Raw genomic sequence first — 14,653 nt, 5'->3', positions numbered from 1 at the left:
TATTTATTTTTCACAGCATACAAAATGACTGTTGTCTCAGATTTTTCCCAGGTTGCAATGCGGCCGAGACCTGACTCACTAGTCAGCTGATGACAGGGAGCCTTCAATGGGTGGAGTGTTCGCTTAGTGGGAGAGAGATCAATCTGCAACTAATGCAACAGCTGCTGGCACCCTGATTGAAAACCACAGGTCTTTTGAATGGATGCAGCTCATTTATGTTTCAATGGGTGGGGTTGCTGATGTGTGGGAGCGAGGAAATTGGAATTATGGGATTTGTAGGCAAAGAAGAAAACTGAAACAGGAAATATCAGTTCACAAAAAGCTAGCCACAGTGTTATGATCATCTCACAACATAGCCATTTAGCCCCAAGACAAGCGCAGATCCTTCCTAAGCATGTCCATTACTGTCTGCCAGGTACATACTAAAATTACCTTATGGTGGATAACCCCTTTAAGTACATAACAAAAGACATAATAAGGTACTAGAGTTAGCATAAAATATAAGGCATACATCATATTTGTTCTGCATTGTCTCTGTGCTGAGAAATGTGCAGACAAGCTAGAGAACAGCTGATGCAGAAAACAGGCGAGGTGTTATGTGCTGACTTTTATTCCATTATTTAATTGATTATAAACCATGAAATTGAGAAGAAATGCTCTGCAGTAATATTAACCTTCTTTATTATTCATCTGAAATGCTATGGTTCCTTGTACATAAATCTATATAGTCATTTTTATGAAGGATCTCAGCATCTAATAAACTCCAATCAATATTGGTTTCTTGGAACAGAACTGTAATAGGGCTGCATGGTAATATTTTAGCAAAATCCAATGAGGACATAAACATTTGACACCATGCATATTTAAAGGGTAACAGCAAAAGTGATAATTTGCTATATTTATGGATACAATTATACAATAAAAACAGGATTTGCCCAATCATCTAATCAAGTCTAAATTATTTTATTATGTATCAAGAATGGCAGCAGCAAGCATGGTTAATGTACTCAGTTCCTCAATAGGACCGCTATCTTACCCCATATCAGTGGTGCAAGTTACTGTTCTGTTGTCCCATTCACTTGAATAAAACAATTCTGCAGTATCTTGCACAGCCACAACTAATAGTATGATGGTTGCATATACAAGCAAATGTAAAGCACTAGAGATCTGCTTTGCTTTTACATTATAACAAAACTGCATAATTAAAAACTCAAGATATGTTATTTTGAGTACTTACTGTGTTTGACGTATAACAGGCTGTGGTTCTTTTGTCTCGCCAGGCATCTTTTTGTCTTATGAAATAAAGAAAAGCAAATTAATACAGTGTATTAATTCTATCAGTTGTTGTCATACAAATAAATAAATAATGCATTTGTGGGAGGGGCTTAGCATATTTAACCACCGCTGTCCCCTCCCTCGGGGCGTATGCTGGGTTGACGTAGGGGGGCAGGAGGCTCATTGGGAGTGGTGGTACAGATAAGTGCCGGGTAACCGGCTGGTTGGTCACTTACTGGGTGCCCTGGTCCGCGGCGTTTGCTCCCCTGGTGCGGGCGGTCTCCGGCACCCAGGGTCGGCGGCGGCACTCGGGAGGCATCGGCTTGCCCAGGCTGTCCGTGTCATACTGGAAATGTTGTGCGGCGCGCGGCCGCAGCATGGTCGGGGCAGGGAGACGCGGCTCACGTGGGTCTCCCTGCTCCGGCATCCCACGACCGTTCTCAGGCGGCAGGTGCATTCGGCGGAACTGCGGGGTGCCGGGCCAGGTCCTTACCGGCGGTGGTTGGATGACGAAGGAGAAAAAGATGGCCCTTGCATCCGGCGCTGCTCGGTCCAAAGATGGTTCAGGGAAGACGTAGGTTATATTAAAATTGTTTATTTAAATTTAATAATAAAACTATTTTAAAAAGCATCCAGGCAATGACGCGTTTCAAGATCAGCATATCCCTTCAGCATATATTTCTATATACATCTGCAATCTGAAGAAGGGATATGCTGATCCCGAAACGCGTCATTGCCTGCATGCTTTTTAAAATAGTTTTATTGTTACATTTAAATAAACTATTTTAATGTAACCTACGTCTTCCCTGAACCATCTTTGGACCGAGCAGCGCCGGATGCAAGGGCCTTCTTTTTCTCCTTCCTCTTCCAAGCACCTCACGGGTTCCTGCTCAGGACACCGGTCTAGGCACCTTCGGCTGCAGCACGGACACCAACAAATACCCCTCAAAAGGGGAGACACACTTAACCCTCAAGAGGGTCACCAGGTGAGAGCACACCTTGTTGGGGGATCCACTTGGGTTCACTTGATTTACGATATCACACGAGGCGCTGTCCTCTTTTCTTTTATTCCCTCATTCTTTTCTTACCGGCGGTGGGGCGGGCAGCGCTTGGTTACAGCGGCCGGCACGGGGAGACGCGTCCCACGTGGGTCTCCTGGCTCCGGCGGTTCACGTGACTGACAGGGACTCTGAGCAGGCGGAGTCTTGTCGTGCCGGTGAGAGGATCGGCTCTCCTGGCTGCGGTTCCGCCGAGGTGCAGCAGGTGGCGCTGCAATAAAGTGAAAAAAAAAAGTTTGCGGCGGGGTAGTGCTGCCCGAGCGGACCGCATGTGTCCAGGTACCTGGACACAGTTGCGATACCTGGCAGGCTTGTCTGGCGCAGGGAGTCACGTCCCGCGTCCCACGTGGGCCTCCCCGCTCCGGCTGTGTCACATGTCACTGAGTCTCGACGTGTCAGTGGGTATAGCAGACTTGTGCTGCAGTTCCGCCTCTGGTCGGTAGGTGGTGCTGCAGTACAAGTAAATAAAATTAAAAAAAAATAAAAAATTCATAAATAAATACATAATAATATATACAAATAAATATACAAACATATAATATAGCAAGAAGAGTAATTGTTCTAAATATATGGTTGCAATGTGATTATGATAAGTCATGCATTGAGGGGTCTTGGTACAATCACATGTATCGTTCTATGGGGGGGGGGGGAGTTGAGGCAGGGGTTGCAGATACAATGTTGAATAAGGGTTTGTCGCAGTGGGTTGGGACAGATATACACGGGGGGGGGTTAGGTTGAGGTTAGGCAAGTCAGCTATCGGCTTGTTTTAGGCAGATTGTGCACGCAAGTGGTCAGGTAGCTTAGAACAACGTTTCTCCTCTCCTCCCCAGATTGGGTGGTCTGTATACGGTTGGTGGTCATTTCATTCCTGTTTTTCTTTTTCCAAAAACTACACCGGTGGCTACGGTCAGTACCAATCAGATATCGTTCCGTTTTATTCCTCATCTTGCACGGTCACAGCGGCCATACTGTGCAGTCACTCGTAGCATCCATGCCGCATGTTGCTACACGACCTACGCTCATATCTTCACTAGGGATGCATCGATATATCGGCGGCCGATACATCGGCCGAAAATAGCTGTTTCGGGGAAATGCCGAAACAACTAAAAATGTGCCGATAATGACCCACCTCCCCTGCCCGCCCACAGCACAAGTTGCAAACACTGCCAGTGGCAGAGGCACTCGTGGGGGGTGCAGGGGGGGCCGGGCGCAACATCTGGGGGGGGGGGGTGTCACGCTCTCTGGGATAGGAATACTTTTTATGTACCCGGGCCGGCTCCCGTGTGTGGCTGCAGGCGGGGGCCGGCCAGAGCATATAAAACCTAATACTGTATACTAAAAACCAGGGGGCCTCCAGCTGTTGTGAAACTACAACTCCCAGCATGCCCGGACCGGCAAAGTCTGTCTGGGCATGCTGGGAGTTGTAGTTTCACAACAGCTGGAGGCCCCCTGGTTTTTAGTATACAGTATTAGTTTTTATATGCTCTGGTCGGCCCCCGCCTGCAGCCACACATGGGAGCCGGCCCGGGCACATAAAAAGAAGTATTTCTAATCCTATCCCGGACATCCCTGTGTCCCGAAAAATCTTTTCGGGACATAAGGATGTCCGCCGGTCACTCACCATTCCCCGGCGTGCTCCTGCGATCCTCCTTCGCTTCTCCGCCTCTATGGTCGTACGCACGGGACGTCATTGACGTCCCGTGCGTACAACCATAGAGACGGAGGAGGACCGCAGGATCGTCGCAGGAGAACGCACGCCGGCCAGGGCCTGGTAAGTGACCGCGTCATCTTCTTCAGTTCTGTTCTGGTCACTGCTCCTCCGGTCCCGACACCTACTGCTATGGTCCATAGGCCATAGCAGTAGATGTGACCCCGGGCCGGAGGAGCGGTGACCGGATCACTGAGGGGGCAGCAGTACAGACATACAGCCTCCAGCCGTACACTGTATATGACTGGAAGCTGTATGTCTGTGGGGGAAAGCTGCCTACTATTGTGGGGGAGCTGCCTAATATTGTTGGGGGGCAGCTGCCTACAAATGTGGGGAGGGGGGAGCTGCCTAATATTGTTGTGGGGCAGCTGCCTACAAATGTGGGGGGGGGAGCTGCCTAATATTGTTGGGGGGGGAGCTGCCTACAAATGTGTGGGGGGGGGGGAGCTGCCTAATATTGTTGGGGGGCAGCTGCCTACAAATGGGGGGGGAGCTGCCTAATATTGTTGGGGGGGAAGCTGCCTAATATTGTTGGGGGGGAACTGCCTAATATTGTTGGGGGAGCTGCCTAATATTGTGGGGGGGAGCTGCCTACAAATGTGGGGGAGCTGCCTAATATTGTGGGGGGAGCTGCCTAATATTGTGGGGGCGAGCTGCCTAATATTGTGGGGGGGAGCTGCCTAATATTGTGGGGGGGAGCTGCCTAATATTGTGGGGGGGAGCTGCCTAATATTGTTGGGGGGGAGCTGCCTAATATTGTGGGGGGGGGAAGCTGCCTAATATTGTTGGGGGGGAGCTGCCTAATATTGTTGGGGGGAGTTGCCTAATATTGTTTGGGGGGAGCTGCCTAATATTGTTGGGGGGGAGCTGCCTAATATTGTTGGGGGGGAGCTGCCTATTAATGTGGGGGAGCTGCCTATTAATGTGGGGGAACTCCCGACCTAATGTGGGGGAGCTGGCAATCTAATGTGGGGGAATCTAATGAGCGGAGCGCTGCATTTTACCAGAAGACGGGGAGAAGTCATTTTCGGTTTCGGTATCGGTTTCGGCCGGACATTTTTTTTTATTTCGGTTTCGTTTCGGTTCTGAAATTTCCATTTCGGTGCACCTCTAGTAACTACTCATTGCACACTGCTTTCGCGACACATGGCAGTTTCCATACTGCACGTAGGTCACGGTGCGCGCAGGCACTCACAACGTTTCATATCGTGCAGTCACTCATAGCGTTTCATGCTGTCGTTCACAACGGTCATACCGTACACTCAAAAAAAAAAATGTGTATATAGTACTTACATGTGTGGTAGCTTATATGCAGAAGGTGCAGTTACAGTGTCGCATACAGTACACAAGGTCATAGTAGCATGCAGTAGGTTACAGGGTTAGGCATAGCACATACGCTCGTTGCGTATTTGCAGTGGGTACATTGTAATATCGTATACAGTACACACGCTCACAGGGTTATATTGCAGTGGGTAGTTAGTATTGTATACAGTCCATGCGCTCATAGTCTCGTTGCAGTGGGTAAAGTTAGTTGTACACCAGTTTACATGCTATAGTGTCATTGGTAGGGGTCACAGTCATAAGTGCAATATACAGTAATATGCTCATAGGGTCGCATGCAGTAGGTATAGTTAGGGTAGTTCGCAGTACATATGCGCAGTGTTATATGCAGTGGGTACAGTCACAATGGTATGGTATACAGTGCATACGCTCATAGTACCACAGGCGGTAGGCACAGTTAGGTGGCATACAGTGCTTATGCTCAGTGTCATATGCAGCAGGTTCAGTTAGTGTTTTTGCTACAGCACGTATACTCATAGTGTCATATGCAGAACCCACAGTTAGTGTTGCATACAGTACATGTGCCCATAGCCTCTCACGCAGCATGTACAGTTACTGTTGTGTATAGTGCATACGCTCGTTGTGTCACACGCTCTGTGTACAGACATAGGGTCATACAATCAGACCTTGAGCACTGTTCATGTGCTTGTCGTGGTCATATTGCACTCACGTGTGTCGTCCTTCCATACATACGCGGGTTACTATCCAGAACATATGCTCATAACTGTTGTTGTATCTAGCTTCATACTGTCTTACCATTCACATAGCTCACACTGTTCATGCGCTCATTGTGTTATATGCAATGTGTACAGACAGTGTTAAACACTCAGGCCTTGAGCAATGTTCGTGTGCTTGTCGTGGTCATATTGCACTCACGTGTGTCGTCCTTTCCATACATACACGGGTTACTATCCAGAACATATGCTCATAACTGATGTTGTATCTAGCTTCATACTGTCTTACCATACACATAGCTCGCACTGTTCATACGCTCATTGTGTTATATGCAAGGTGTACATACAGTGTTAAATACTCAGGCCTTGAGCACTATTCGTGTGCTTGTCATGATCATATTGCACTCACGTGTGCCGTCCTTTCCATACATACGCGGGTTACTATCCAGAACATATGCTCACAACTGTTGTTGTATCTAGCTTCATACTGTCGTACCATACACACAGTTCGCACTGTTCATACACTCATTGTGTTATATGCAGTGTGTACAGACAGTGTTAAACACTAAGGCCTTGAGCACTGTTCCTGTGCTTGTCATGGTCACTCACGCGGGCCGCGGGCCGCTATTCAGATCATATGCTTATAACTGTTGTCGTATTTAGCTCATACTGACTCACCATACACATAGCTCGCACTGGTCATACGCTCATGGATGCATACAGAGTACACTACACATACGTTTGTAGCTTTCATACGGTACAGATGGTCATAGCTGGTACTCTACAATTACCAATAGGTACACCGCACATACCTCTGTGCCAGTGGACTTCGCATGCGTTTAAACTAACACTGTAGGCATATCACGGGGCATACAACACTTTCAGGTTTGTCTAACATAACGCAGTATTGCTTTCTCTTTGACACTAATGTCATTCTATCTTGCATCGGGTTCTGCCATTCTTCTCTGCACTTATCTCATAGTACCATCAAATCTCATCTTTCAGGTATCCAGCACTTCATTTCTTTATCGCACCCGGACAGGCTTTCTATGCTTTCGTCTCAGGCTGTCAAGGCTGCGCTCAGAGGGGTCTTGGCCGTAGCTCCAGTATTCCGGCTCAGGAGGCCTATCAGCGGTGAACTGTTTAGGTCATTGTCTAACGTGTTGGACGTTAACCCGTTCGGATTTGAGCACAGCCTGATACTGAAGTCGGCAGAGTACCTAGCGTTCTATGGTTCCTCTGACCAAGAGAATTCTCGTGTGCCAGGCGGGGTTCGGCACACTCACCGAAAGCTCACTTAAGGTGGCAGGGTTCTTGATTTGAGGTTTCACTTTCTGTCACCAAAACTTCTCGGTGGGGTGCTGTGGTCGGTTTCTTCCTTTCAGGCAACAAGTGGTGCCCAGTGGCGGGGTTGTCGCAACTGGTAAACTTTCTCCGCGACAAGCCTTCAGAGTCGCCACTGTTGCCTTTCAGTGCAGGGACTCTGTCTCCTCTTTATTCATATCACATGTCCGCACATTGCTTCGTACATTAGGCTACAACCCTATGAAATATTCAGGACACTCATTTCGTATAGGAGTTGCATCTGCGGCTTCCAGGCACAAAGTACTAACACATGTGATACAGAAGTTGGGCAGATGGCGCTCTGACGCATACACCACTCATGTCCCAGATCCCTCAAGGGAGATGGTAGATGCATTTCACTATTTGGCTTTATAATAAACATTACTCAAATTACCCTAAATGGTGTTGTCTTTTTTGCCCTCTAAAGGCGGACCCTCGGCGCAGTTTTCAAGCACACCACAACCGCTGTTCTAGGGGGGCAGGTAGATGTTAAGTTACAGTGATGTTAATCATGTTTCTTTCAGGTTTCATTGGTGGCAGGTAACAGGTAAGACTACGTACAGTGATAAGGCCTGACCACAAATATATATATATATATATATATATATATATATATATATATATTGTTTTGCCTTGCAGCACTGGGGTCCAAGGTTCAAATCTCACCCTACTGTCCCTTCAGGCCGTGCACAATATATGTTTTTTTGTTTTCTGGAGTGTTAAAGTTAGCTGTAAAGGTAGGGTGACACACAGTGCACCTGTAGCGTATTTGACGCTGCAGATGCACTGCCGGCAATCATAAAGCGGCAATCACAGAGCATCTGCAGCGTCAAATACGCTGAAGATGTGCTGTGTGTGACCCTACCCTAAAAGAGTATTTTCATCTTGATTAATATTTATCGCATAAATTCAGGTGTCTGTATACCAAGCTCCCCTCGGCTTCCTTCAGCGTGGATGGAAAGCTAAAAAAAACGAAAACAGTCAAACCCGCTGTTTTCCATGGTTTGCATTAATCCTATTGCCTTTAATTGGAGTTGCATATGCAGAAGGAGTTGCGTACTATTTACCTTTATAAAAGTTACGTAAACTGCATAAAACAGACCATTTTATTTTTTAAATCTTGACCACCTCTAGAGGTGTTATGCAGGATGGAGAGTACTAATTCTTGAAATAGGTTTAGAGCCCAGATGTAGAACCCACATTTACAGTATAAGACATTTATGGCATATCCTGTGGAAAAAAAAGCATTTAAAAATACAATTCAGAGGGGGTCAGCTTTAAATAAAATCTTTCTAATAAAATCTGTAAAAAGGTAATAAAAGCAGCAAAAATTTACAATGAAATGAATGTAGCCAAGAAAGCAATATTAATCCCAAAAATTCTTTAAATATATGAATGCAAAAAACAAACAAACAAGATAAGAGCATGTAGATCCCCTAAATAATGATAATGGGGAAGTGATCATTGGGGATCAAGAGAAGGCAAAGCTACTGAAGGGGTTATTTAGCTCTTCATATACAAAGGAAGAGGGAGTAGCTGATGCAGGCAGGGGCAGTGCTGGTAACACATCATGTAATATAATAAACTGGCTTAATTTAGATATGGGCCAAAGTAAATTAAAGTGAATGTAAGCAAAGCTCCAGAGCCAGATGGATTACACCCAAGAGTACTTAGAGAACTAAGTTCAGCTGTATCTTAGCATTGGCCCATAATGGAGATCACTGTTGGCAGCATAAATAAAGAGTAGGGGATACTGCATATTAAATATCACAATCGTTAAGGACACCCTTCGTTTACTAGGTTGCTCACACCTTTATAGAAGAAAATGGCAATATATGACAACTGACACACTCATGTAGAGCCAAGTATTGCACAGATTTACACCCCCTTAGATGGTGGGAATTAGGACAACCCTGTCCATTGCCATATATCAACAAAACAACCTTTATCCCCATAATGCATTGATTCTATAATAAAAACATTAAACAATTATGGTCTTGCTTTGGGAAACCTTGTCAAGTGTTTGATCTATGGAAGTCTAAGCTTTAGAAGAGCCACTATGCAACATTATAGAGAGGCTGCAGCGCTTTGATGAGCACCATGGGGGGTATTTATCAATTTTGCCTGTTGACAGTTTCTTTTTACCCTTCTTTTTTTCACTTTGGATTTTGTGGACATGCACCAGATTTATCATTTGGTGCAAGTTGTTAGTAATTTTGGCTCAAATGTTGAAATCAGCTGTTCACAGCACCTTTTACACAGAACTTACCACCACAGAGGACAGTGTATTTTACAATGTAGAGCAGCCATTTCGGAGTCCCTCCTGCAGTATATCAGCAAGCGACATGAGTTATTTTCTATTGTGGGGTTTATAGCCACCATGTGAAATGGATTTTATTTTCAACTTTATTTTCAACTTTTTTTTTTTTGGTTACTTTAGTGCAGTGGTCTTCAACCTGGGGACCTCCGCATGCTGGGAGTTGTAGTTTTGCAACATCTGGAGGTCCGCAGGTTGGAGACCACTGCTTTAGTGCTTATCTTTCCTGAACCTGTGTTGCCATGTCCAATGCTGGCTCAACGGAGGGTGAAGGTTCCTCAGAGACAACTATATCGCAGGATAGTATTGAGCAGCCCTTTTTAATGTATGTTGACGCCTTTACATTTTCTGACATTGCTAAGTGTGTTTTCCATGTGCAAAATGATGAATTACTGACTAAAGTTAAAATCACACACAGGACCGTGTTATTTTGAGAAAGTTGTAAAAATGACAGTGGAGAAGATGCGCCAAACTTTGGCACAAAAAGACACTGCGGCAAAATACTGCGCCAAAGTTACGTGAAAAAAAACCACATAAATCCTTTAATAAATACCCCCCATGTCCCCTTTAGTGTTTACTAAGAAACAGTAGCTCCTCCATAGGATCAGTTACGCAAGGTATTACAGCTCACCTGTTCACTTAAGTGTGACTAAATAGACCCCAATATAATGGTCTTAGAGACAGCATCCTCATCCATCAAACATTGGTGGTATCTTAAGAATAGGATATCAGTGTTTGAGGTCCTAGAAAAAGCATTTTATCTGTACCATATACACAGTAGGCATTGTAAAGTAAACCTACGAATTAACATGTCCGACAGCTTCATTTACCTGTTAAGTGTTGCTTTGCAGATGTCCTATAAATGTCGGCGAATAAGGCTTGCTTGTTCAGACTCCTGTGAAATTCAGAACAATAACCTTTAAATTAACATTTTAAGACAGACGAAGTTACCATAGAACCATGCCTGGAAAGCACAACACCAAGGGAAAGGCTCAGAGAAACACAATGCTTGCCCTAAACATGCATGACATACAATGAAAAACATTTTGTTCCATTGTCATTCATTTCGCAGCGTGATTGATGTTTCATATGTACAATAGCTTCACAATTCCCATAAGGGTACATTCACACGTACAAAGGCAGAGGTAAAAAAGGAGGGGCGCTCTCCGGGAGAATGATGGGAGGAACGTGGAAGCCCAACTCACCCCTTCGCCTTGGGTTCTGTCATGGTCCGCCAGGAGATTCCATCAGAGCAAAACAAAAACCCTCTGCAAGGGAGTAGATGAGTGGGATATGTGAAGCGTGCGGCTTGCTTTCCCCTTTTTCCGTATCCCCAAAGGTACGGAAATATGAATGCGAAGTAGTAGAAAGGAAAAAAGGGAGGATCTTTAGTGGAGCGCTTCTGCTGGTAATGAACAAGACTCAACATCCATGGTTGCACAGGACAAAAGGTTTATTGAAATAGAATAGATAGGACAACGCGTTTCAGAGCTAAAATGGCGCTGCACAGCATACACAGACAGGACACACCAACTTGATCTCTGTGGAAATGAGGAAGGCGCTTGTTAGCGCTGAAACGCGTTGTCCTATCTATTCTATTTTAATAAACCTTTTGTCCTGTGCAACCGTGGCTGTTGAGTCTTGTTCATTCACACGTACAGGATCTGCTGCTTATTTTTGCTGCATATTTTTTGAAGCTGATTTTGTTATCCATTGAAGTTAATGGGTAGTAAAATCAGCTGCAGCAAATCCTGTACGTGTGAATGTACCCTTATGGGGAATCGTTCATGCAGTTATTTCTTATTCTGACATAGTTTCTCCTTCTCCAGAACTTTTTTCTATTAAAGATTTATGATGGCTGTAGACATTACAAAAACTAGATTCAGTTGCCAGTTACCTCCTCAGATCACTATATTAGGAGATTTTCCTCTAGGACTGCAACATAAGGCGTCTTGAGTTTAAGGCCTCTCCTTGGATTTACTGTACCAACAATCCCTCCACCATCTAGATCCTGCTTACTGACATAATCCCTATATACCCTCAGTTTTTTTCATCCCATCAGCTCTAAATGGTGAGGCCAACTAAAAATAGAAAATGTACAGTGCTTGCAAAGTATTGTATAAGATAACACTTCCCCATCTTTTAGCATTATGACTATCTGATTGCAGGGTGCTGACTGCTGAGCCCCCTGTCAGTTAAAGAATTGAGACCCCAGTCTCCCTCCCTAAAATGGAGAGGTGGATCATGCATACACACTGATGCTCCATTTTTTCTCTATGGGAAGTGACAAAACAGCCAAACACTGTGATTAGATGTTTCTGTATCTTCCAAGAAGACTAGGGGTTCCTGATCGTTAGATAGTAGGGGCCTAGAGTGGTCAGCCCCCCCCTCAATCACATTGTCATCTCATATACTGTGGATAGGAAATAACTTTAAAAATAGGAGAACCTCAAAATAAAGTGGACATACTATATACATTTAAACAGAGGAGAAAGCAGACAGCTCTGTACATTGTGTAGTGGCTATTTAGGTTATTGCCTATCAGCTCCGATTCACTTCATTGGAAGATGAGCCCCGCCACTACAAAAATGTATACAGCTGTCTGAATCCTGCTAGTTTACTGTTTATGCCAATGTCACAGCTCTGGCAAACAGCTGCTTGGCAGGGGTGCCAGGTGTTAGCACCCACTTAACCTGATATTGATGATTTATCCCAACGATAGGTCATCAACTAATCTTGCTCAGAAAACCACTTTAAACTAAGGTTTAGTATCTCATTCTCCACTGCAGCTTCCTCTAAGTCAGGTTGTACCACAGTTCAACAGCATTCAGTCTATTCTACGGTGACTCTCTGAATGTCTAAAAGGCTAATCTGTGCCACAGCTTGCCCTGCCTTGACACAGACAGTCACCAGGGACAGAAACTGCCATGCTTTTTTGTGAGTCCTTGTGGCTGCTATACCACTACCTGACAAGAAATCCCAATTCACAACACTCCTGGCTACAAACAAACAATGCCAACCTCATTGACATGACAGCAGGACTAGAGTGGATACTGACAGAAACAAAAAGGACCAATTTATTCTAGGAGAACAGTTTTAGTCATTTCCAAATAGAACAATATTCTTCCACCGTTTTGTATGATATATATTACTGTTTGTTTCTTCAGTAGATTTATTTTTTTGTACCTCCCTTTCTGTCTTGGGGTGATACGTATTACAGACTCTTATTTTTGTAATAATATTTTCAGCCTGTCTTAAGTGCTCAGTAGTCTCATCTGACATAAATAAGTTCCTGTAACATGTCTTAAGCTTATATGATCTTCGGGAACTCATGTTTGTCAAGTGTAATTCTTTATTTGTGTAGGATTCAATGCAGTGAGATTGAGAAAACAAAGATGTCATTAAAGCAAATAACTTAAGAGTTGTGAATAGCGAAAACAAATACATTGGTCGTATGCCAGTGAAAATATATGGGACAGAGACAATAGCTGTCCAAGGGGGAGATTGGTGACACAGAGTAAAATATAATGATATAGTATAAAGTTACACGTTAAAGCACCTACTATTAGACATAATCTTTACCCATAATTCTGCCCAAAAAGTAGTGTCCCAAGCTGAAGCTGTGAGCCTTGTACATCACTTCTACTACCTGACACATTTCTCATCTAACCAGTAAAGTGTGGAGGGAGTCTTTTCTATTAGCTCTAGATCTATTGTAATTCTTGATAAGAAGTGATAAGAAGCAAGTGAGGTCTTTTTTAACCATATCTACACTCTAGGAGCTCTTTACGAAGATGACAAAGCAGAGGATTGCTATGTTAATGTTAGAGCAAGATGCGGGTGGTATTCTTCCAGTAGAATAAGACAAACATATACTCTTAATATTAGTATGACTGGTATAGGAGCCAGATTTTCTACCTTAATATTACTTCTGAAATTGTCCTTTAAATTTGGGTGTGTAATGGCGTGTCACTGCTGTATGTACTCTTATATTCCAAAAATTGTATTAAATCCCATAGAACCCCTAAGATTACACATAAAGGCACCCCATTACATTAGTAGCAGTTGTAACAATATCTTATAAAAACTGTTACAAAAAGTTTAAAGCATTCCGAGATTAGTTTAAGTGTAGGAATTAAGGTCTAATGACTGTAAATATCAGGTGGCATAATCCTTCCCCACTAAGCAGCAATTGCACTTGATATATGAGAACTGGTGTACCTTGTCGCTGCTGCATGTGGATGCTTCCTCTCTAGCAGGAGCCTGGCCGGACTTGCACAGTCACCTCTATAGAGTTGTGTTTGCATTCATGTCTCTCTCTTATTGAGACTATGTTGCTTGGTTACACTTTTCTTGACGACAGCAGGACAACCCCCTCCTCCCCACTAAGTGCCAGTGGACATGCGTTTTGACAATGGCAAAATTCCTTTTTACCCCCTATCTGCTTAACACTTGAATATCCTTTATAAGGCATTTACCTCAGCTAGAAACAATAGGGTCTTAGTGAAAGGTTTAATGACCTAAAAAAAAAAGATCAGGTGGTCAGATAATAGTACTTGAATTCTGACTGTACTCTGAAAGTGCATCACAATGTTTTGTGCATTTAGCTTAAAAAATGTAACATTTTAGAGGTACACTAAGGCTAGATGAACACATTCATAATGCAGGCACATTTTGGTACCCTTGCTACAGCCAAATGTCTCAGCCTGACTGTATTTCTAATTCCTTAAAGTTACAGCAACATAAATCCCTATCCCACTGTTGGCCAAAATACAGCCACAGAAACAGTCTCATATTCTGCTCATTTGACAAGTAGTTAAAAGTTAAAGGACAACTGCAGTGGCATTGCACTTATCCCCTATCCACAGGATAGGGGATAAGTGTTTGATCGCGGGGGGTCCGATCGCTGGGACACCCCCGATCTCCCTAACGGGGC

At 44.1% G+C, this 14,653-nt stretch overlaps 1 protein-coding gene across 5 annotated transcripts in view; it reads right to left on the bottom strand.

Annotated features, from left to right (window-relative positions):
• The window catches only part of TBATA (thymus, brain and testes associated), a 34,755-nt gene extending 20,726 nt beyond the window's left edge, over positions 1-14,029 (bottom strand). The window contains exons 1-5 of one of the 5 annotated variants that reach the window (XM_056530749.1): positions 13,939-14,029; positions 10,548-10,612; positions 2,636-2,782; positions 2,274-2,544; positions 1,238-1,292 (exon numbers count right to left, since the gene is read on the bottom strand). In XM_056530749.1, the coding sequence (XP_056386724.1) occupies positions 1,238-1,284 (47 nt within the window). In that variant the 5' untranslated portion in view covers positions 1,285-1,292; positions 2,274-2,544; positions 2,636-2,782; positions 10,548-10,612; positions 13,939-14,029. The remainder of the gene's footprint in view (positions 1-1,237; positions 1,293-2,273; positions 2,545-2,635; positions 2,783-10,547; positions 10,613-13,938) is intronic. The other 4 variants (XM_056530748.1, XM_056530750.1, XM_056530747.1 and 1 more) reach the window with 4 other exon arrangements.
• Between the last annotated feature and the right edge of the window lie 624 nt (positions 14,030-14,653).

The sequence above is a fragment of the Hyla sarda genome, chromosome 7 (assembly GCF_029499605.1).
Source record: "Hyla sarda isolate aHylSar1 chromosome 7, aHylSar1.hap1, whole genome shotgun sequence".
Classification (NCBI taxonomy): domain Eukaryota; kingdom Metazoa; phylum Chordata; class Amphibia; order Anura; family Hylidae; genus Hyla; species Hyla sarda.
Note: the sequence above shows the minus strand (reverse complement) of the source record. Positions and strands in the feature narration are given on the sequence as shown.